General features: G+C 44.0%; 1 protein-coding gene across 1 annotated transcript in view; it reads left to right on the forward strand.

Annotated features, from left to right (window-relative positions):
• The first annotated feature begins 869 nt into the window (after positions 1 to 869).
• LOC119394292 (homeobox protein Hox-A1) overlaps positions 870 to 25,151 on the forward strand; it is a 166,536-nt gene continuing 142,254 nt past the window's right edge. Inside the window, exons 1-2 of the mRNA XM_049415738.1 lie at positions 870 to 1,274; positions 19,227 to 19,304. Coding sequence (XP_049271695.1) covers positions 19,251 to 19,304 — 54 coding nt within the window. The 5' untranslated portion in view covers positions 870 to 1,274; positions 19,227 to 19,250. The remainder of the gene's footprint in view (positions 1,275 to 19,226; positions 19,305 to 25,151) is intronic.

Below are 25,151 nucleotides of genomic sequence, written 5' to 3' on the forward strand. Positions count from 1 at the left end.
AGCTGCAAGCCTTGACAGCAGATATACCCATAGCCTCTGCATATATGTAGTGATGCCAGAAGGTAACCAAATTTATTGATTTTCGTCATGCTCATCCTCTTGTGCGCCGGCGTTGCGGACTCATGCCAGAACCTTGTGTATGCACCACTGTCAATTCATGCTAGTGAGGAATTAGAACATCTATTTATGTGAGGACGCTTCATCAGCGAAGTGAATGCATTCAAGACTTAGTATGCTGTAGTCATGGCCAACTTTAGCAAGAAAGTCTGTAGACGAAATTACAACAGAACTTGACGACTATATGTAGTTGTTGCAACTCAAAATTGCATTGAAAGAGCTTTGGTCTACGTATCTGCTTCTGGAACAATCACTAGTCTTTGTCCTTCCTAGTATGGTTCAGTGTTGAGCCGGACACTAATATTCCGATATTGATTCCCTTGAAGTCAGGGAGGTTTGGGAGAACGGAAAGTCAGCCCTGGATCTGCGCATTGTGCTATATCTCAACAGCTCCTCACATCTTTTCGACAAGGTATGTATATATGCAGACCGCGCGAACACATGCCGTCGCTTTACCTTCCAACGCCGAGGATTTCACGCTCCGGAGAACGTATACAAACCGCGCGCGCCTTGCGCGCGAATGCCGCAGGTGCAACCGCATACAGCAGCAGCGGCGCGTTGACAATGGGAACAGCGCGACAGACAGATGCATCGAAGAAATCGCAGCCGTGCAGGAGTGGCTGCCGCACGATCGCGCGCACGCGGTTGCTGGCGCGCCGCCGCGAGTTGATCCGGTACTCGAGACACTCCCTACACGTTACGTCACGCCGACGCCGGATCGAGTCGGTCGCGCTGCCTGCCGAGCGCTGCGCGTGTGTGTGTGTTGCGTTGGAGGATTAAGCGGCGTCGACGGCGAAACGACGCGCGTCGGATGTGCACGCCTCTGTTTTAACCTGCTGCTGCTTCAGCAGAGGGAGAACAATGTCCATGTAGTGTCGTGCCTGTGTCTGCAACGCTGACGCGCATGCGCGAGCCCCGTGCGCGTTTGTTCGGTTCACCAGCGAACCCAAGTGGCCCCCGAAGCTGCAACCAGAGGCATATAGATACGCCTCGCAAGGTGCGCTCGTCGAACATCGTCGCCTGACTTCCCAACGCGCCTCCGTCAAGACCTGCTGGCGAAGACGCCACGATGCGTTGAACTGAGTTGCTCTACGGCTGTAGCGACGACTGCGACAACTGAACGGACGGCGGCTGGACGAAGGTTATTCTCGAACGCAGTGAGTGGCCACCTGTTTTCGTTTCGCCCTGTCTTGCGCAATCAACATCCTTTTCCATCTTCTCCCGTCATTTATTTTTTTTTCTCCGATTACATTTTTTGTTTCACAACATAATTGGTCACAGCGAGCGAACGAAGAAATTACTCGTAGACCATGTATACTTGGCGAGATGAATGAAAGAGTGAATTTTAATTTCTCTGAACGTGAATGATATCGTCGCTTCTTCGACTTTAAGCTATTGCATTGAGTAATAAAACGTAAAGCGGTTGGTTCTTCCTTTCGTTCGTTCGTTTTTTTTTCTTCGTTGTGCTGGCTGTTATTCAATTGAGACGAAAGGACGTTATCAGTTATTTTACTTGACTTCAATATGGCAATTGTTTGCGATATAAATTTTTGCGCAGCTACACCCGTCGGCCATACATTATCCTGCCTGAAACCCATATACCGGCATCTGTGCTGCTCGAGTTTGTATACTATTCCTCGCAATGCTCATTGAACAAATTTTTCTCATGCTGAAAATTCCAAAGTGGACTTCTAAGCGAATTGCACAATGTAACATTTTGTTCTATATCATTTCTTCTGTACTGCCACGCATTCTGCGATATCTACACACGCGCACCAGCTAGGATGACTACTGTGAAGAAGTACTAATACGAGGCGTGCATTGTCGAATATACATTGTAGCGAAAAAAAAAAAAAACAATGGCAATAGGACGACTTCTGCCTCGCATATTAACTATTTAGTGCAACCTGACTACTCGAACCAAACGCAAGCTTGATATGTAGCGTTCGTAAACACAGATTTATATTGTAAAGTTGTTTCTTTGTCATCGCTCCTGAAATCGTGATTTACTTATTGCCGCATATTGGCACAAATCTCGACCACGTGTCGAGCCAGCTTAAGAAACACCATTCTTGCTGAGAAGAGGCAGTGATCCCGGGCCAATTACTCTATTTCAAGGATACGCCCCAAGCATCAGGTCATATAAGCAAGTCTATTTCAAGGGTGCATCCCAAACATCAGATCACATATGCAAGTCTTCAATAAAGAATGCTAGTGCTGCATGCATGATACGACTTCATTATATACGGCATGCAGTGAACGTTTAATGCAATTACGAAGTCTATGCAGTGAATTACAGCCATTCCTCGGTAAGTTCCTTATTATACATGCGCTATGCAAACAGTATGTTTTGTTTTGCATAGCATGCACACACGTAGCGGTAGACAAAGTGCATGAATTCATGCGGTATCACATTCGCAACCGAATAAAAGAACGCAAGATCGACGGCTTGTGTAAATTATATAGCAAGCCAAACAAATCGCATGGGTAGACCGGCCTCTCCAGCAAGTGGCCATGTATTATTTCTCCGGGCAATGATTAATAAAGTTCAGTGCGTCTTCCCAAGCAAGAGTGTCAGTGGGATGTCGTTAACATATACCTGAATTTATATGCATATCCTACATTGAGAACATGCCACTCGGCTTTGTGCTCGGATGCCAGACTACGATTGATGCTAATTAATTCTGATCACAAGACGGAAAAAGGAAGTCAGGTATTCTTTTATAAAAGTTCACTGGGGCATTTTTATTTTTATATTCAGCGATTATCATGGGCGACATGAGAAAACAACCGAATTTCACAATCATGTAATGAACAGCTGTGTTTTCAACGCTTTTCAACGCGTTCCATCTCCGTGATTTCGTTACTGAAAAGCCCAGCTGCAGCGGTCACTTGTTTCTTTTATCTAAACAAATAAATATGCCGGCAACCTTTTCGGCTTTAAAACATGAAATAATCGAACGCACTGGAGTGTTGTTTCGGAGATAAGAGGATTAAGACAAACCCATGGAGTTTGATTATAAAAACTAAGGCGTTGATTCTGTTGCAACTATTCGGATGCTGTCGCAATACTTCAGCTATTAATGTCCTTGAAAATTTATGTAATAGATCTCAGCTATCTGAAAAAAATATAAGGCATCGGCACTTACACCCCTCTACACAACCCGGGCCATGGGCCAAGATCGTTGATATAACATACCCAAATGCCGAGTCGAAGAACTGATTTTTCAGCATAATATTGACAACATTTACTCGGAATCAAATTTTTTCCCGCATGGTTTGAAAAGGGATTCGGTTTGAGGCGTTCGATCAAACAATGTCAATGTCTTATAAGAATCAAGTCTTTGAGAACATTTTCAATGACGTAGTTGCAATGGGAATACTTTCACGTAAAAAATTTACATTAAGAAACAGAAAAATAATCGTGAGATCGCATTGACACGCCAGCCCGAAATAATAGATGGCGCCTGTATTGTTTGGTTCTTCCGTCTTCCGTTCCTCCTGCGCTATCTGAAGTTAGTATATATATATATATATATATATATATATATATATATATATATATATATATATATATATATATATATATATATATGACTGTGTCTGCAATGATTGGCTCAATCATTGCAGACACAGTAAACAAAGTGTATATAAGACACATGCGAGATGAAACTTGAAGAAACAAGAAAAATAGAGACATGTAGAAATAAATGGTGTGCGTAGCTGTTAAAACGCACGCGATTGCAAGCAGCTTTTCAGTGGCGCCGGGTGTGCCACAATGCCGAGTATAAGCCTGGCGGTGGAAAAAAAAAAAAAGAAAGCGAGACGGCGGCGGCCGTCGCAGCAGGAATGCGACCTGAAAAGAAAAACAGTGCTAAATGTCACGAGTACAGACTCCGGCACGATTGCCGGTCCGCCAGAGACGATGTTGCGAAGCCAGGGCGGCAGAGAAAAACATAAAAAAAATCATCCGGGCAACCGCCGCGTATAATAAGGTGAGACCTGTAGCAACAGGAAGCGTTTCGCGCAAGGCGACAGACGAATAAGATAGCAAGAAATGTATGGAAACTGAAAAGATCAGAAGGCATATTGGATAGCATAGTGTGCACGTTAACGCAGCCGGCATTTGAATGAGAGAGAGAGAGAAAGACTCGAACAAGTGCAGCCGCATATGCATGCAAAATGAAGGAAGATACTAGTACTTCTGAAGTATTACCCAATTATATCCTAACCATTAAAATAAGGAACACTAAAGAGGAACACTATAACTTAGTTGTGTATATGTAAGTTACACTTCTGCGATGGCAGTAAAATCAGTTATTTCGTCTGTAGGTTCTTATTAGCTGCTGCGTTGTTAGTTTCCTTACTCGTTGATTCTAAGCTATATATATATATATATATATATATATATATATATATATATATATATATATATATATATATATATATATATATATATATATATATATATATATATATATACTCGCGTGGACGTCATAACACTGGACACTCGCTATCTGTATTTCTTTTTTTCGTGAAGGAGAACTATATGTATAGTATTCAAGAACCTTTTTTCCCACGCAGTACCTACACAAATGCTGTGAATCGTGTTAAGTCACATTTACACATCAGCGTGAAATTTAACAAGACACAGGAAGCTTACCCTTCAATTTTTCCTCCAATATTATTTAGCCACTTAATGTAAAACGAATAACAACTAAGTTTTCAAAGAACAGTGTATCATCTACACTGAGTGAACCTTTAAACAAGGTAGGATCGTTCTAACAATTTATAATCCGTTTTTTTTCTGTCTTTGTTAACTACTGTGACTATTTAACTTATAATCCATAAATACTACGTAAAACACCTTGAATAATATTATTCTGTTGTAGTTAACAGATGTGCACAAACGGGAAAGCAGGCTCATTAGAGCTGGCTACCCAAGTGTGTCAGTTCAAAGGTTCCTTCTGCACATTTCCCCATACATACATACGCGCAGTTCACGAACAAACACGCTAAGTATATAGTAAATGTTATCAAAATAACACAAAAAGCTAGGAGAAGCAATCAATATGCACACGAGTTAAACTTGATGAAAATGTTCGCTAAAACACTATACGCTATACCATGCGAGAAACACGGGAATGTCATTTTCTCGTGGTCCTTTCATCAAACACACATTGCACATAAGCTAACGAGGCGTAATCAAATTAAATCAAGCTAGTGACATTATTTTCTTTAGGAACGCTTGTGAGGCTGCCAAGGCACATATTTGTTCAGAGGGGCATGGCCATGGTCGAAGCATGTTTTCACAACGGAGAAATCGCGTTTTCCCGGAGTACTTAATCTACCTTTCTAACGAATTCTCTGTTCGTTATGTCGTTGGATCGATAGACTATAGTGTCCAGATGTGCGCCAGCTATGTGAAAAGAGAAGGTCTAGAAAACAAACACATCTTCGTCGATATCACCTATGACATTTCCTCCTAATTCCTTCGTGACGTCATTCATTTTGAAAGCGCGTGCTATAAGACCGTTCTCGTTTGTTTGTCAGAGCAGAAGGAGCATTATATTCTGTTCGAAATGAGGCAGCGGGCATGTAGGCAAGGGGGGGGGGGGGAGCGCCAGCCCCCCCCCCCCCCCCCTTGATATTCGTCCAGCCTTCCATCCGGGCAACCTTGTTTTCTTTTTGCCATTGAAAGACTTTCGATCAATTAGGCCTTGCCTCCCCCCCCCCCCCCCCCCGAAAAAAAATCCTGGCTAGGGGCCTGTGAGGCAGAGATATAAGCAAACAGTAAACATTAGAAAAATTTACCTGCGCCAGAAAGCGAAGGAAAGAGAGATCAGTAACAGAGAAATCTGTGACACTGCAACAACCGACGCTATATGGGCGCGAAGACATGCTCACAACAACGGATATAGTTTTATAAAGTTCCAACAGGAGAAAGGAACGTTCACTGTTTAATAGACACAGTTTTCAGCCATTGCAGACTTCATCTTCCTCTCCTCTTCTCCGTCGGCTCTTCAGCCGCAGGATCCCTACATCCTCCCGGGCTTTTATTCTCATCCCTCCGTGGATGGTATAGCAGTGTATTCCCAACCGACGCTTCTTCAACTTTGTTTCTTGGTCCTTGATAATATATAGTCTTGAGAATTCCTTGTTGCCTCGCTGTTTTCACGACCAGGTAAGGACCTACAAATGGACACTTTGAGTCCAGACCCTTTCGAACGAGTACCATGTCTCCAGGTTCAATTTTGGGCATGGTTGACTGGTGACGTTTATCAAAGTTCGCCTTCATCGTTTTCCTATATTTCTCTTTCTGTTGCATATCCAAAGGCTTTTCCTTCAGCGTGATTTTATCAAATATACACAGTTCTTTGTCCGCAGGAAGCCAAGATGGTTTCTTGAAAACGGCGAAATAGGGGCTACATCCTAAGGCAGCAGTGTGCGACCGGTTATGATGGTTGACAGCAGCTTCCAACGCGCACTTCCACCCGCCTTTGAAGTTGGGGTACAGGGCAATGAACATCTTCACATCTCGAATAATTCTCTCAGCTAGAGAGTTCGCTTCCGGGTGATATGGTGCAGGAAAACGCAGCTCGATACCTCTTGCGGTAGCCCAATGCTGAAGTTTCTCGCTTCGGAACGCCGGTCCGTTGTCTGCAACAATAACCTTGACGTTGCAGAACATGTCCCTCTCTAGAAAAGAGATGACGCAGTTCGCATCCTCCCTTCCAGCTTTAGCCGCCACAAACCGCGTGCATTCGTCCACTGCGACTAGAAAAGCTTGGGTCTTCTTGACACCCTCACCCTTCTTTTTCAGTTCTGCAAAATCAAGATGCAGTATTTCAAATGGTGTGTCAGAATACTGTGGAGTTACCATTTTGTTTCCACGTGGCTTAAACTTTGCTTTGCAAATTTGACAGTTGTGGCATGTCTTTACATATTTAGCCACGTCGTCCTTCATGCCCTTCCAAGTAAATCTTTGGGTTAATTTTCTGTACGTTCTTTTGAACCCATCGTGACCTCCAGACTCAGGGCTGTCATGGTATAGTCGCAGTATTGTAGGTACTGCCGTTTCGGGCACAAGTACCTTGCCATCTTCTATCTTGAGGTCTTCGGAGCCTTCCCACAATTTGATTAGGTTAACCTCTTCAAGATTATTGTCCCTGGGTACATGGAGTCTTGATAGAGCGTCTGCGTCCTGGTGCTTGTGTCCTGGGCGATGGGCCACTTCAAACGTGTACTGCTGAATCTCACTGACCCATCTGGCAAGCCGGCCTTTTGGTTGTGTCAATTGCAATATATAAGTCAATGCTTGGTTATCTGTGTATAGTATAAAGTTTCTTCCCTCAAGATAGCTCCTAAAATATTTGAGTGCCATAACAACTGCCAAGGCTTCTTTTTCTGTGGTAGAATAATTTACTTGAGCCTTCGTCAAGGTATAGGAGAAATATCCAATCACTTGTAGCATTTGTGCGACGGGCTTATTGGTGTCTCTTTGATAAAGGACGGCTCCAGTACCATAATGAGAGGCATCTGTGCACAACTCAAACGGCAAATTAAAATCCGGCAGCGTAAGTACAGGATCTGCCGAAATAATTTCGACGAGTTCGTTGTAGCAACGCTCGCAATCTTCCGACCACACGAATGGGGTGTCCTTTTGCGTAAGGGCTGTCAAACACTTAGTCTTTGTGGCATAATCCTTTATAAATCCCCGGAAGTGTCCGGCAAGGCCCAGGAAGACGCGAAGAGAGTGCAAATCGAATGGCTTGACTAGTGTTTTTATCCGCTGAATGCTCTCTTCCTTGGTGCTTTTAGTCTGTCCGTCAAAGGACCTGCCTAAGAACACAACCGTCCGACAAAAAAATTCGCTCTTCTTAACGTTGATTTTAAGTTGTGCTTTACTTAGCGCTCCTAGAACCATTGACAGGTGGGCAATGTGGTCTTCTCTTGATCTTGAATAGACCAGTATATCGTCAACATACACGTTGCAGAATTTCCCAAGAAAATCTTTGAGCACCATGTTCATCATTTTCTGGAACCACGCGCCAGAATTTTTCCACCCAAATGGAAGCCGGTTGTACTCGTAGACGTCGAAAGGCGTGACAAAAGCGGTGAACATCTTGGTTTCTTCTTTCAGTGGTACTTGCCAGTAACCCTTACATAAATCAATCCTGGAGAACCACTTGCATCCTCCCGTCTCGTCAATTATTTCGTCAATTCGGGGCATCGGGAACGGGAACAAGTCAGTTTGCTTGTTAACAAGTCTATAGTCCGTGCACAATCGATAAGACCCGTCTTCTTTTGGCACAATGGTAATCGGTGAAGCAAATGTAGAGGTTGATGGTCTGATAATGCCGGAATCTAACATTCCTTGGAGCTCTTGCTTAAGCCATGCTTTCTTTTCGTGGCTTAGTCCATATGGTTTCTTTCGCACGACACTTTTATCTCGAAGCTCGAAAGGTACTTCAATTACTGTAGTTGCTGGTGGATAGTTCCCAACACACAAAAGCTCAGGAAATGTTGACACAACTTCTTCCGAGCACGTGACTTTCCTGTCGTGAGATATATGTACGAGGTTAGAATGCTCGGTGGTGATGGCGTCATTCCAAAGAATATTCATTTTAAATAGCTTCATGTCAGGCCTTGACAAAAGGAAATCAAACTCAACGCTGCTCGAGTCCTACGCCCCCTCCTCCTCTCTCAGTAACGAACCGTGCGCTGTAAAATTAATGAAAGTTTCAAAGGACGTGGTGCCCGTTCTAAACTGATCTAAAGGTCTTAGTATATGCGTTAAATGATTTTAGATGCAGTTAGATATGTTACATAAGAAGCATTGAGGGAAATTAATACATTTAGAGTCGGCAAGAAAAGGGGGATGCATGTTTCAAACAAATGTGTTGACACGTGGCTGGACACAATGCGACTCATGTGGAGGGAAAATGGCAAAATTTACATCGCATTAGTAGTGACGCCTGTAGAGTAAGCTACATACATAATCAATAACACAGCAGAGACGCGTTACGCTTGCCTACTCTATTTAGTTGTCGTCTACCTCACGCCATTCGTGCCTTTCGTAAGCTTCAGTTCAATTGTTTGTTGATTATCACATTGCTGTCCTTGCTTCCTGACATTTATAGCCTCTTCGATTTCATCGAAGTGTTCCTGTTCAAAGAGCCCTGTACCCGAGTTTAAATTAAAAGAAGAAAAAAAAATCTCCATTCCTCTTTCGTAGGAATCTTCCATATAACACGAAAGCGAACCACGCCTCCATAGAAGCAGTTGCGGCTATGTTGGACGTTAGGGACTAGAATCCACGTAGCCTGCATTAGGCCGGCAAGACAGCCTTCCACATGGGCGCACCCATGTTGACATCCACTGTCCCATCTCCGCCTAGCATTTTGGTACGACTCCGTAGTGCCCTTGGTAACCCGGTCGGATGCGTCGCGCTCTGATTTATGAATGCGAGAAATGCGCGAAAGCGCTTTGTTTCCAGCTGGCCCGTGCCTCGCTGGCCTAAAACAGTCATGAGTGCGCAGAGCCGAGACGCTCCCGTATATAAAGCACTCCGGCGCTGGACTCCGCTTCACCATTCCGAGATGGTGGCGCCATCACTGTCGAAGTAGGAAGCCCATATTACCCATTGTCGCCTAAGATTCTGTATGCGTTTAGTGGTCAACGCGTACGGCTCCGCTCGAAAGTCATGCAGTAGGAGTTTTAGATGCGAAGCATCTTGTGGTGGATTTCAAACCGGTGGCGGTGGTTCGCGGTGTGACCACCCTTACTGCGCATGCGCAACCCTCTCCGCACACCTCCTCTCCACCCCCTCTTCACCTCTCCGTTCCCCCTCTCCCTCTCCACCTCCCCTCTCCCCCTTCCCTCTGAAACGCAGGCTCGACATGCCGAAACGCTGCTTTTTGATTCCCAGGTCGGGAACCACAGTAAAAAATTTTGCTGAGTTTCTGAGCTACCCACGCATCCTTCTATTGACGTCACATCCGTGACGGAATGACGTGCTTCAATTCTTGGTGAACCCCGGCATAAAACACCTTCGTGTTAAAACGTTACGTTTCCGCGTGCGACTTTGATTCCTCGGCATTTTTATTTTTCATTTAGCTTGCCTTCTTTCGAGGTTCTGTTTTGCCGTTTCTTTTCTCTCCTGTCGCCTTCACCGTCACCTACGCGGAATACAGCTGTGAAAGCCTTCGGCGTGCGAAAAAGAAAAACAAGTGAATGCGCGTACAATTGCAACGCCAAATGCGCATCTCCACTCCTCGGTATATAGTGCGAAGCAACAATAGAACCGTTGCAGCTGCACGCTGGCACGATCCAAGCGCAGCACCAGACGCACGCGAGCATAGAGATACGCGGAATCTCGAGAACTCGTGGAGTCACGTGACATACAGCGTCGCGCTGTTCCAGAGTTGCCAGTTCCGCTTATAATGAGCGGATATGGGCTTCTTTATTTACCGAATCAATCGTAGAATTTTCCAGTCGTTTATCGGCTTTTTTCGGCTTATTCACTTTTCTCGGGCTATCATAGTTACTTCAGTGCTCGTCACGTTGAATAACAGAGCGTTTGTCAATGACATGTGTATTTGAGCGTCGAAATCAAACGTACAAACGTTTGGGGAGTCAACAAGTAACGTTTCTCATGCGCCAGCAAACGTGCAGAATAAAGTTATTCTTCTTTACCTTCCCTTTGTATTTGAACGCCTCTTTGTTATAATGCCAACATTTTCAAGAACGAGACGTTTTTTTAACTGCCTGTTATTTTGGGCTTCTTTAACGATGATTATTTGCTCGTTAGGTCTGTTACAGCCTTGCGACTATCATGCTAGCACTGTGACATTCGAGGCAATGAGGAGAGAAAGACCAAAGGACAGGCGTATTCAGGGGAAAAAAAAAAGAACGAGAAAATAATATCTTGAATAAATTACGCCTTAAGAAAAAGGAAACGCATTCTTATGATCGTGCTCTAATATATAATACGGAGCTTGCGTTTCCAATTTCCTAAAAGTGACCTCGCAGAGTAATCCGCAAATACTGAAAGACGAGCGAACGGCTATACATTTTCTGAGTATTCTCGAACAGCCTGTGTATGCCGGCGTGGTGACGAGAAGGAGAGTGAGTGAGTGAGTGAGTGAGTGAGTGAGTGAGTGAGTGAGTGAGTGAGTGAGTGAGTGAGTGAGTGAGTGAGTGAGTGAGTGAGTGAGTGAGTGAGTGAGTGAGTGAGTGAGTGAGCGAGCGAGCGAGCGAGTGTGTGTGTGTGTGTGTGTGTGTGTGTGCGTGTGTGTGTGCATTCGTGCGTGCGCGCGTTTGTGTGTGTGTGTGTGTGCGCGCGTGCGTGCGTGCGTGTGCGTGTGCGTGTGTTCAAACTGTCTGAATCATCTGGCGTGGATTCTCAATAGCTTCGTGAAAGTTGGGAAATTTGGGGAGGAAGCCCACTAAAAGGAATAAGAGAATGACAGTAAGCACGGAAGTAGACGGCGCTATTTGTTAAAGCGATCTATAAACAGAAGTAAGAGATCACGCTATAGTTGTTTATCGTGGTTTCGAAATTTCTTTCGTGCATACATCCTTGGCAGAGGAAGAGAGAGTTTAATTGAGAAAATAGATGCATTCCTCTTCAAGTTCGCGACCGAGCTGTGCAGCACCCCGGTTGCCATTAGAGCAGTGCACTATACTATAGCCCGCAAAAGTTGCAAGGCTGCAACAATGTACATACGCAAAAGTAGAATTATAAATTCTGGCTTGTTTTTTTCTTTTTTTTGTAGCCTTGCTGGGTATGCTGTGCCAGGCGCATGTTGATGTGTAGGCTGGAAGGAAACACTATTTAAGAATTCGAGATCTAAATGATTGACTTAAAATTACAATATGTTATTGCCACTTCTGTATGTACAATATCTTTTAATCTTGACCCTCGGAAACAATTTCAACAAGGAGTTAGTCAGCAGTAGTTCCCAATGCTGCTTTGTTTGGTGAGCTATATCTTCCACAATGCTTGCAACGTGGACTTGTCGGGGAGTCATCAGAAGGACATTAACGTGTACAGCGCGCAACGAAAAACGGTCGCGAGAAGGCACGCGAGGACACCACACAGCACTCATAGCAGCCACGGTCATTACAGCCTCGTAGACTAATAGCAGCTGCCATGGCGTGAACACGTTGAGAACCTGTTTCAGGTCGCGCTCCAAATTCCGAACTTGCAGATTGCGGGAGTCGAGAACAATTCGCTGGCTATTTATGCATCTTTCAAACACATCTATTGTGTTTACTCTTTCAAAAAAGAAGAAGAATCGATGTTTGTTTATGTAGCGCTGATCGATGCGACATTCCTTCGCACTACCGCGAAGAAATATTGGAGATCCTGCGCTAATAAACGAGCAAGATGTGCCGCGAGATCGCAAAATTTATGACGATTTCAGGGCTGCTTGAGTACAGGGGATTGTGTATATATGTATCCACTCACTCTATTTCAAAACACTTAAGCAGCATCTGGTGTGTCTTTCTGGATACTCACGTACGTTCGCCAACGCATCAAAAACAGCGTTTTTTAGATGGTGAGTGCGAAAAACAACAACAAAGAAACGAAACGAATGAACGAAAAAAGAACAAGAAGAAATGAAAGCAAGAAAGAGTAAGAACGAAGGAAGGAAGGAAAAAAAGCAACTAAAAAGGGAAGATTGCAAGGAAAGGGAAATAAGTAAATAAACAGAGAAAGAATGGGAAGAATCAAGGAAAGAACTGAGAGAAAGAATTAGAAGGAAAAAGGACTGATAGAAGATAGAATAAGAGAATAATCTTCTTGATAGAAAATAGAATAATGAGAAAGAATGAAAGAAGGAACAGAAAAAAGGGAAATAATGACAAGCAAGGAAGGAAAGAAAGAAAAGAAAGAGAGGGAGGGAGAGAGAAAGAATGAAGAAGCTAGAACTGGAAGAAGAAGGGATTAGAAAGAAGGAAGAAAATAAAGATAAAAATATGAAACAATATAGTAAAGTAAAAGAAATGACAAAAGAAAGATTAAAAGAATAGGAAAAAAAAGAACGTCATAGGTTATGAATATGTTAAGAATCTTTCTTTAAAGTGCGCTACCCCACCTTCAAGCCCATAGAAACGTTGAAACCCTCCTTTCGTTTCTTAGAACTAGTAATCATGCTATGGTGGCAGGTATTTACTGCGGGACTATATATCTGAGTCAGCTCTTCGTCGCACATTTGGTCCTGAACACAGTTTTTCTACCAGGGGCATTATTTCAGCAAGTTCGAGGAAATGGAGTTTGTTCTGAATACCATATGTTTTTTTTTTCCTTGCGAACAATTCTGGTGCCGCCTTTTGTGGTCAATTCCTCGAACTCAATAAATACGTATTTTATCACGCCGACACCCTAAGCGCAGCTTTCGCAGAAGTATAGTCGACATGATATTTCTTTTTGTTTGTTGTTGTTATTATTAATAATTTAACCTTTCTTCGCACAAACGGCAAGCGCTTTGTATTTTTGTTGTTTTTAATTCACAGAGCCGCGGGTCTATGACAATATTCTGTAGCACGTATGTTCCAAAAAAAAAAAAAAAAAAAGATGGTAGACTAGATATAACTGACGATCATTTTCGGTGAAGCACTTTCATAGCATAATGCATGCATCATCATTAGCTTTATAGTTGTCTTTGATATTGTTAAGCCGACTAATTTTTAATTAATGACTTTCCTATGCATATGTTTTCACTTTGTCAACCACGTATTCGATGCATTAACCCCTAACTCTGCGGTTCGCACGAATTTAGAGAAAGTAAATTTTGAAAATCTCGAGTCGTAATTGCTTCTGGCAGCCAATACGCTGCCACGCAGTGGCAATATTATATTCTGATGTCGATCCGAAAAAGTAACACACCTTAGGTCCCTGTGTTTTTTTTTATTTTTTTAAAAGTGATGCTGCACCGATAGGTTGCTAGCAAAAAAAGAAATTCTGCTTACTTACGCTTATTACGAAATTACGCTTCTAAATTCAAATGAGCCATTATAAATTATATTTCTGAAGTTTCATATCCGAAAAGTCATTCAAGCAAGTTATTGTATTAGCAATAGTACTGGCTATATTATGACGGAAGTGTTTATGTGCACCGAATGAATACTAAAAGTGATAATTTATCTGACATGCATTGTGCTGGTAATTTTCAATTTAGAATGTACATTAGCTTTGAAAACTGCTGGGGGCACGCAATACAATTCTACGGTCAAGTTCATATTTAATCTAACTTTATTTAATAACTATAATTCAAAATCCACGATTCACACCTGTGTGTCATAGAAGCATGTGCACAAATAGATACCAAACGACCCAAACATACATACGAGGAGTTCTCGCTCCTCTAAACGAGCTCTGAATGCAGGGTGCTGGAATTTCGAAAAATAAAAGATATGCTGTAGAAACGGTTCGGGTGATTGTCAGTCAGCGACAAGTTTACCGTCTTATTTATTTATTTATTTATTTATTTATTTATTTATTTATTTATTTATTATTTATTTATTTATTTATTTATTTATTTATTTATTTATTTATTTATTTAGGAATACTGCAGGCCTTAAAAGGCCCAAGCAGGATTGGAAAAGAACAAACAAAAAGTACAAAAAGTGCAAAGTGTCTTCTTAGCTAATCCCGCTAAGTTCATGGTATTCCGTGATCGCTCGGTAAATTTATGTGCAATCAGAATAGAAAGTGTTTCTTTCGTCATAGGATCATGGGCAACTTCGAGCGCTTCCAGCGCTGCCAGTAATCGTGGACTTCAAGCTTGCTTTTCTTTTCCTTTTTTTTTGACCCAGAATGAACGCCATCAATTGACGTCGCCTTATTATTTCTCTAGAACGTGCATAGATTAAACAAGCGTTTCGGCAGGCAGCTGCTGAAAGTTCAGTGGAATGCAGAAATGCGATCTTTTCATTCCGAAGACGCCCAAACTGCCAATGAAAAAAAAAATGCCACAGAACCTTGCCAAATCTCGTAAAGTTGTAATCCTCGTCATCAAAATCACTGACGCGTCTTTCTCAGAATCTCTGTCTTGTATATGTGACAAATCTACAACCTCCGCACCTCGTTATTTACGAAGGAGAAAGATGGAAGCAGAAAAATAGGATAAGGTCAAACCTGAAGATTCTCACTCAAAAGTCATCGCGTGTTCGATTTTACATCGTTGGAGGGTTTACGTCAAAGTCGACAGCCTCAGATCGCACGTACACTTATACGTACCAGTCCCAAATAAATTTAAACGGCGCCTTTTCCGGCACATAGAGCCTAAAACATCGTTATGAACTGTTGGGGCTCATCAAGGCCGCGTGCTTTATTGCCTGCCATTGAGGCCTTGTGCTAACACCGGGGTAAAAGGGGAGCACGCATGAATGACACTTCGGAAATACTATTTTTGTTCATTGCGACATAACTTACCCTTAGGGCATAATATTTTGTGTGTATATGTGCATTGGACCGGTGTTGTGCATGAAATGACGCAGTGTGTTGTGAAATCTTTTATCATGTATCCAGCGGTTATAGCTGGTCGTGTCATTGTAGCGAAGGACGGCTTGCAGAAGGTGACGGGAGCGTTCCGACGGTAACCTTCGGCATGTCCACATAGGATGGTACGCATCTGCTTGCATCACTGGAACAGAACAGTGCGGACACGTAGCCCCTAGTGGTAAATGCGACCAGTTCCACATTGAGAAGGCAGCTGGAAATGATAAGTGATCCGTCGTATAACAGGCATAATGTTCCGCAGAGTGTGAACGCAGTCTTGGCGTTCTCTTTCACTATTCAGCCTGAACTTCCTTTCAACATAGTGAGATAGCAAACGAAAAGCTCGTGTCGTCAACCTGCCTGCCCTTTCCTTTCACTCATACTTTTCACGTCCTTTCGTGGCCCTTGCAGGGTCCTCCTATTTGACCTTCTGTTGACCTCATGTTTGAACTTAACCTCGCGTTGGAGTGCGTGATCTTTGACTTCTCAACGTAGATGTTTAAAATTTATTCCGCGCCATAGAGCGTGCGCTACCACTACCGTGTACATATGTACGTTTGTTATACGTGACGTCCGTTGATGCAGTAGAAACATTTAAAGTCTCCCGTGACGCTTCCCATATTTTTATGCGTTACACACATTTCTCTTCGGTTGGAAACAAAAAAACACAGAAATTTGCCATTTCGCTTTGTCTGGCGCTTCTCGGAATTCGACGCCGAGCCTCCCCGACATTTTTTTTTTTTTTTCTGCCGGACACGACAGCTGCTCAGCGATATTTGCAACTCTCGAAATGACCTGTTTCTCGTCTCTAAAATGAATGAACAGAACATATGCGCCAACGCGAAGGGCAATTTGTGTGGCCGGGCAGTCTGAGTCAGACAGACGCCGCCGGGCACACCATCTGTAGATATTTAATGAACGGTATATTTCTTGCTCTTGAGGATATGTGGCCCTATAGAAGAATATATACACACATGCGGAGAGAGCGCTCGCTAAGAATATGGGACTTCATATAATTCGACTCACTATAACGCGATTAATTAAATGATTTGCAACTCCACTCTTAATCAGGTCCCACTTAAAGTGCTGGGTATATTGTCAGGAACAGGACATTTTTTTGTCTAGTTTCCTGGATATAGCCAGCATTTAGCCAGAACCTGATTAAGAGTGTATGCAGAGCCCTCCACTACGGCGTATCCCATAGCCTGATTCACTTTGGGACGGTAAACCCCATAAATGAAGGAGCAAGTCGGTCGGCTATGCCATTTTGCTTTTTTTTTTCTCTCTCTCTCTTTTTGCGAGCTTTTTGCCAGTGTCGTATGCGTCATTGGGTGACTTATTTCAATAGAAGTACTGGTGATGCCTTAGCTCCTCGTTGCGTCTATTTTTTGCACGGGCGGCGGCTACAGCGTCTGCAAACGCGCACCGTGTGCGTTTTGCGACGCCTTGCATATACTTTACAACTGCAGCGTATTGAAATGCGATTTCAAACGTATATAGGCAAACGTCTGAATAACGACACGTTCGTGGTAAATTTCGCAATGAAATTGTAAACGTTTCGGTCATTTCCAGGACCGAAACTGTGCAACAAACTCAAACACTATCCGTTTTGTTGCATTCCGCATACTGTTGTATTTGATGATGATGTTATAAAACTGGTAAAACGCAATGATGCAAAGTTGGCAATGTCGCTCCCCTCACTCACTCACTCACTCACTCACTCACTCACTCACTCACTCACTCACTCACTCACTCACTCACTCACTCACTCACTCACTCACTCACTCACTCACTCACTCACTCACTCACTCACTCACTCACTCACTCACTCACTCACTCACTCACTCACTCACTCACTCACTCACTCACTCACTCACTCACTCACTTTCTACAAGATAAAACAACGTCATTGCAATTGTAATCACTGTAGGTGAGAAAAAAGAAGAAGCTCGTGTCGCGTAAAATTATATAGTCGCACAACTTCTTAGAGACATCAGGTGAATTTACCTTTCAGTGCCCCTTGCCAAACTGTCTATACAATGTGCATTGTATTGCCCCGCCACGGTGGTCTAGTGGTTATGGCGCTCGACTGCTGACCCGAAGGTCGCGGGATCGAATCCCGGCCGCGGCGGCTGCATTTTCGATGGAAGCGAAAATGTCTGAGGCCCGTGTACTTAGATTTAGGTGCACGTTAAAGAACCCCAGGTGGTCGAAATTTCCGGAGCCCTCCACTACGGCGTCTCTCATAATCATATCGTGGTTTTGGGACGTTAAACCCCAGATATTATTAATGTGCATTGTATAAAAAAAATTCACCGTCAATTACGATACTCCTTAATGCGAATTTTGAGCGCAGCTTCGTGTTGGGGCAACGCGAACTGTGTTTCAAGTTTTGGCTATTCGCAGTTGTACCAATGTAACATTCGTTACATACTGCTACAGAAACTGCCAGCGCTCGAGTGCACACCACTCTGTGCGTTGCAGGCGTCGCGAACCAAGCGAAACGCAAACTGCCCCGGTACGACAGGCAAAGCCAGCCACTGTGCACGTGCCAGACCTGCATGCGCACGAGCTCCGGCCGACGGGCCAGCGCTCGTGACGGAGGAAGAAAGCGAGGTTAGAGGCCAGTGGCTCGTGATATCGACAGACTCCGTGTTCGCTCTCTTTCGTCCTCGTTCGCTCTATCGGTTAGGCCGACGCCAACGACGACGCCGCTCAACGCAGGAACGGGCGCCTATGAACTGCGCTCTAAAAAAAGCATAATCGGCCACAGTGATCCGACAATCATGCACCCACAGGTATACGCGTAGTGGACTTGCAATGTGATATATACCGAACTCCGTGAACTAAGTTTGCACATGGTAACGTATACACATATGTTAAGCAGGACAGTGATTTAATGACCGATACGTCAGCGTAGAATTGCTGGAAACCAGATTTCATCCTTTTTTTTTTTTTCATTGTTTCACTGAGCAAATGTTTCATACGCATCGAAATGGGGCATTAGAGAAACAATTGTATTGTTTTCTAAGGCTGCATAGCCACATTGAATTCGGTGCTGACGCATTGTATGCGAGTGTCTCAACGGGCAGTGTCTCAGGAGTTGGCTGACTAGCGCAGTGAGCTTGTCACAGCCGCTTGTTACACATGTTCGAAAGTATACGGTGGTTTACGTAGTGACGTTATTTCTTTACCGAAATTGCGCCAGACGCGCTAATGGGTGGTGCCACATCTTACACGAGTTTCTGCAGAGTCAGCGGAAGCGGTGCCGGTTATGTAAGTATACCACTGCACAGGGTATACATCAATAGTGTTAAAGCCAGATTTATTTACGAGTTGCGAAAACATGGATAAAGAAGTGTCACTGCTATTAAACCGAACAGTTTTTTTTTTTTTTTTGCTTGCCTATAACACGATGGTCCGAAACGTTTTACCCAATGGTACAGCTTAGTAGTAATTGTTATACACCGTATATGAATATACATGCTACGACTATCAGAACTGGTGAATCAGAGTTAACGAAATGAGGGTCCCTTGTGTGCATACGAATGACAGTTTATTTTCAATCGACGCATACTGCTTTTCTGTTTCACTGCAGAAACTCTCCAGCCAATCATATTGCATGGTGGGCCCTCTGGCGGTAATGAGGACGTCGCCGGACGAAGTTGACGCAAAGGTATTAAGCCACGAATCTATACCATTACTTTTGTGTAGCACAGTGACAGGCACGCATCGAATCGTCTATATAATCTGCAACTATAACGATGTAGAAGTTTTGTTCCCGCGCGTGCTACGTCCGCATCCCTGACCTCACTTCCGCAGTAAGACGTCATCGTAATCAAAGCCAGCTCCGCAGAACGTCAGCAACTTCGAGAACGACTGCATATACGGTAGCAGTGTTGTAGGCGTTACTGAAAAAAAGTAACTAAATACGTTACTCGTTACACTATAAAAAAAGGAACGCGTTACCGCCCTACGTTACCTACAAAAAAATGTAACGCGTTACCGTTACCGTTACCGAAAAAAAGTAACGGACGTTACCTCTGCCGTTACTCCACAATCATAAATTTTAAACAATTTTTTCTTTGCTGCAGGAACCCACAATAACAATAATTTAAATCTGAAATTTATGTTTCACATAAAACTTCTAACCCAAACAACGAATATACCCAAAACGCTGATTTAACGAGTATAACTTGCACAAATGTACCGGACGTTAGCAATACAGTGGCTTAAAGTTGCCTTTAGAGTTACGTGTGATCGCTTCTGACTCTGACACATGATGAAGCCATTTTTCTCAATATGACATTATACAGAATATGAGATTCAATCATCAACGCTATTCACAAAGAAAGCACCAATGAAATCTCACGAAACTTCCAATAATTCTGATGGTGTGCTTCTGCTAGCAAAATAGATGCGCGAATTTTGTAGTAGTAAAGAAATGCCTCAATGGGCTAGTCACGTAAAAAAATTTCCGTGCATAAACATTTTTTATTCACTTTAACCTGTATAATTACCGCAAAAATTGCAAGCGTTTATGTGAGGGTGTTCAAGATCAGTCTCACTCACTCAGGAGTTCAATAACCAGAAACTTCGCTGCAGTTGCAGATAGAAAAAGCAAAATTTATTTTTAAAACAAAGTTGATAAGCCTTATCAACTTTGTAGCTACTGTAAGATGTCGCATATTTAGACATTTTTCAAAAACAGTTTCCTTAGTTCTACAAGTTTCAAACAATGTTAATTTACTCTTTGTTGCGCATACATTTCATACACAAAATATCTTCTTTGTAACGATAATATTTGTATTTTACAACGTCGTGAACTTTCGAGAACGACAGGTAATGAAATTGGTCCCTCCGGATTGAATATTTTTGATATTTTTTCGCTCGTAAATTATGCAGTTAATAGGGAAATTAAGTTCCTTTTCTGGCTACTGGCATGGGACATGCATAAAATATAAAATACTCAATCAAATCTAAAATATCTATTTTCGGATCCGTGTCGATCTCTCGTGGAGTCGCCCGTTTGCAATAACCACGATTAGTGCACTAACTGCGGTAATGTCTGCCGTGCAGCTACCTGTAACCGTGGTTAGCCGTAACCGTACTTAGCTTAACCGCGGTTAAGGCTATTCGTGTGACAGCGGTATTAAGGTAGATAGTGAGATTTTTTTTTTTTTTTTTGCGTTACAAGAAAAAATTCTACGTTTCGCGTCCCGCTCGCATTCTTTTTCAGGGTTTTCTTCCAGCAGGGGGTCACGCCCATTCTGCACAATAATGCAGACTCTCGATCGGCAGCGCACCTGTAGACCGGTTGACGTTACCAGCTGTCGCCTGGATGGGCCAGAATTCCACAGAAAGCCGCTTAAGTCGACGACGCGGGAGTTGTCGAATTAGATGCGGTGGTCGTTTACCATGCTATGCTCAGCGAGTGTACTCCTTTGTCACGCGAACTCGCGGACATCGTTTTTATGTTGTCGCAGCCTCTCGGGGGAGCTCTTCGTTTCCCCACGTAAACATTTTCACGATCAGCACGTGGAATGGAGTAAACCAGCCCTTGCGCTTTCTCTTCGGACGGCCTGTCTTTTGGGCACGAAAAGGCGCAGGTGCCAGCAATCCATCTGCTACATCCACTTCCACGAGAAGCATGTCCGTACAGTTTCTCATGGCGAATTATGCGGCTTTCATCAAGCTTTGTGTGGCGATGGCCCAAACCTCCACACAAGGAGTCGGCGCGTCTTAAGAAATTGGTCCCCACAATTTGGTCCCCACAATTTCCACACAAAAAAAAGCGATTCCGCCCGCGCTTTCTGGGTCAATGCCTGGCAGGCCGACAGCAATCCGACGCTGCGACAAAAGAATTCTTCGGGGCGAGCTCTGGGAAAACGGCACCCCGAGAATGAAAAAGTAACGAGTAACGTGACACCACACGTTACCGAAAAATGTTAACGTAAGTACGTTACCCGTTACAGTTTCTAAATTGTAACGAGTACGTTACTAAGTTACCGAAAAAAGTAACGCGTTACCGGTAACGCCGTTACTTGTAACGCGTTACCCCCAACACTGTACGGTAGTTAGGCCACTCCGGGGGAACGCGCGAAGCCGCACGCAGCGGACCCCGAAAAGTTGAACCCGCGGCGAATCCTCGCAGTCATAAATAAAGCGCCTTGTCAGAACCTATTCGCAAACAGATAACCCCTCGAAACGGCTATACTTACGGAATAGGCTTTAACAAGAGGCGTGTGTACAGACATATACGTTGGCGCACGCGGGATGCGCGACATCGTTAGCGGCGCCCGCGAGGGGGCCGCGAAGAATACGTACAAAACTGACACGAGCCGCATACCCGCTGACCGGCCCCTTCTCGGCTGCGTGATACAAGCTATAGCGGGCCCGTGTGGAATGACTAATGATCCTGAAAGGCCTGGCAGCCGTCCCCGACACCACCCGACCGCCACCACCATCGTACAGAGATATCGCTTCCTTCACCTGCCTTCTCGCTACCTAGCAGGCAACAAGAAAAAAAAAACAAAAAAAGAAACAGTAACATCTAGAGCGATGTGCGAAGCCCTAAACGGTGGGCGCGTCTCGAGTTCCAAAAGCCTTCGACAAAATGGGCAGCGCTGTGGTTTCAGACGCGCAGTTCCCCGAGCGCACCGTGCTTGACAAAATCATTAGCATAAGGCATGATGCCGTGCTGCCACGTATGTGCACTCTTACACACACACACGGCCCTTTCTTTTTTCTTTTTTTTTCCACCTCTCACCGCCTCCCGTATTATACACCTCGTGCTTCGAAGCGGACTTCCATTCTTTTCTTTTCGCCTCCCTTCCGCATTTTTCAAAACGCAACGACATCCACCCCCCTCCCCCCTTGTATACACGTCAGCCGAGGCCGCGGAGGACGCGTAGAGATGGATTCGTGTATGTATATAGAAGGGGGATGCTCGCGTGCAGAGTGCGTAGAAACGGCCGCGGCGCGGTGTAAACGCGTTTTCTGACCGCTCGCGATGCGATGCGTTGTGTTTAATTAGTTGTCCGCAGCGAGCAAGAGTAATGGATTTCCCCGTCCGGGCCGCGAAACTTTTCGGTGCAGCGGCCTGCAACAGGGTCGCCGCTTAGCGGGGAACATGCCACGCATGGTGCCGTCAGTGAGGAAGCGTACGAGCGGGACCATGCTCCACGAGCTCGTGCGCGTGGGGGAGCGCAATCTGTCCGGCATTTTAAGTAGCATGGATTGGGCGCCACACTCTAGTCTGTATACGCGCAGTGCCGAACGTATATACGGGCGAGCCAGCGCATGCTTCCATACATTTTTAAATTGTTATTGTTTTCCTCTATCCGGTGTCCCACTTGCAAAGAGTCGCGGCTCGCTGATGAGCTGTTTCAATTGGCGCCCACTCCTTGGACACCTGTAATTCGACCTCAAGAGAAATGGAGCGGGAAGATAATGAACTGGCGAGCGAGCGGTCCATCGTTATATCCGGGACAGCGATGACGGAGAAAAGCATTGCCCGCGCAACCGGCCTTTTGTTTAGCATGCATGGCTCATTGGGGTCCTGTGTCTTTCATTAAAAAAAAATTGAAATGTGTTGATGACTTCGTGTTCGCGAGGGAGCAGTATAAGAACCTCCCTGATGCCATTTGTGGGAAAAAAAAAAAAAGAACTCGAGCTGTAACTAAGGGTGCCAGACTGAGGGTGACTCTATAAGCCTTCCTTAATTCAACACATCGTCGCAGGGACGCTCATTTTATGCCTTCAACGTAAGCATCCTCGACAAAATCTGTCTGGCTGGGTATATAGAAAAGTTTGGCTGGTGCCAGCGAGAACACTTTCTGGCGTCAGTTACGTAATATAATAAAGGAATTCCTCTTATTATGCAGTAGAAGAAATATCAGAAAAAGACTAAACACATTTGGTTCTCCTGACTGCGTCATACTGGGACTCAGTGCACTTACGTATAATCAGGGACAGTCCTGCTAAGTTCGAGGTGGTTAGCAATGCTAATCGGGAGGCGCGACTGTCAAGTCCTTCAGATCAAAGCTGGAAGAAATTATCTAAGCTATAGCCTGCTCGTCGGAAGTGTTCGTTATTGGCCGATCCCTTTCGCTTATATTATGTTCATTATCGCAATGCCTCTTTTCCTTGAACGAACCGCCTACTAGACGTGGGGTGACACCGTGCACGCCGTTCTTTATTCCCAATAGCGTGGCGCTATCGGTGTCGAAGTGCGCATGCGTAGACACTCACGAAGTTCACCGGCAAACCAATAACTATGCGTATAATTTCAAACAGCATGCTGAGGGTCAATGACTGCTGTATTACGTTCGCCGTATATTTAGCATGCACGGGTATAACAACACGCAACCTCTCTTGACTCACACAGGGGCAGTGACACACCTGAACGTGAGTTCACATTTGGCTCATTTAGTTGCTGGGACTGATAAGTTCATGTGGTTTCGGAAGGTGTCCTGGTCCTGTAGCATGTGCAGTAGTGTTCAGTTTTTCATCTCTCTCTTTAAAGGAAATGCCGCAGCATGCTGTTGTGTCCTTGTATTGTCGCCCAAAATAGGTGGTTTTGGCAGTCGCACATGCAAGTTCGCTTGCAAGGGTCAGTGCAATTAGCATGCGGATCCTTTACTGTTGTGTAAGTGGGCTCTTTATTCTCAAATTTGATCCTCTTTACATGTGAAGTTGCTCTCGTTTGAAGCCTCTTTATAACGTCTTTTATCGATGCTGTCGTTATAAAATGATCACACCTTTGCATCCGGTACAGTGTGTGGTTTCTGTTGAGCACAATGTGAGCATGCAGTCGGTCTGCCATTAGATATATGTTTTATTATGTGATTGTAAATGTGTGTCACAGTTCCGTGTAATGATACACGGAACTACAACCTTTATATAAGTTTACTGTTCCTTGGAGCAGCTGCTTCAAAAGAAATAGTTAGTACCTTGTTATTTCTGAATAAAACTAGCTTACTGCCTCACTTTATTTGGCATCAATGTTGAAATCACGAAGCTTACGGTGAAGTGCAATGATTCTTAACCTTGTATGCTGATTATATACGCACGACAGCAACATATGTTCTTACATACACTCTATAGCCAAATACAGCAATACCTCGCCTACAGAGAAATCGGAATGATATGTTTACCTAATTCGTTATAATGCATGGTATATTCAGAAATATATGTCGAGAAAAAAAAGAACCTCGTAGTGTAGCATAATGACCGCGACCTTATAATCAACAGAATGCTGAAAAGATATCGACGCCAGAAAGCTTGAGATAAGTGAGATATCCTCGTGTCCTTTGAATATCCTTATAGTTAATATGCAAAAATACATGTACTTAGCTTTAAACAAAGGTGTAGTAAAAGGTAATGATTACAGAGATCGAGAGAGAGAGATGCAAGAAGGAAAGGTAGAGATGCTAATTTGAATTGAAACATCTGGTTTGCTACCCTACAGAAAGTGGAGAGGATTGCGTTTGACATCGTCCCCCACAGGTCTGGCTCTGAA

Source organism: Rhipicephalus sanguineus, chromosome 5 (genome assembly GCF_013339695.2).
Source record: "Rhipicephalus sanguineus isolate Rsan-2018 chromosome 5, BIME_Rsan_1.4, whole genome shotgun sequence".
NCBI classification, from domain to species: Eukaryota; Metazoa; Arthropoda; class Arachnida; order Ixodida; family Ixodidae; genus Rhipicephalus; species Rhipicephalus sanguineus.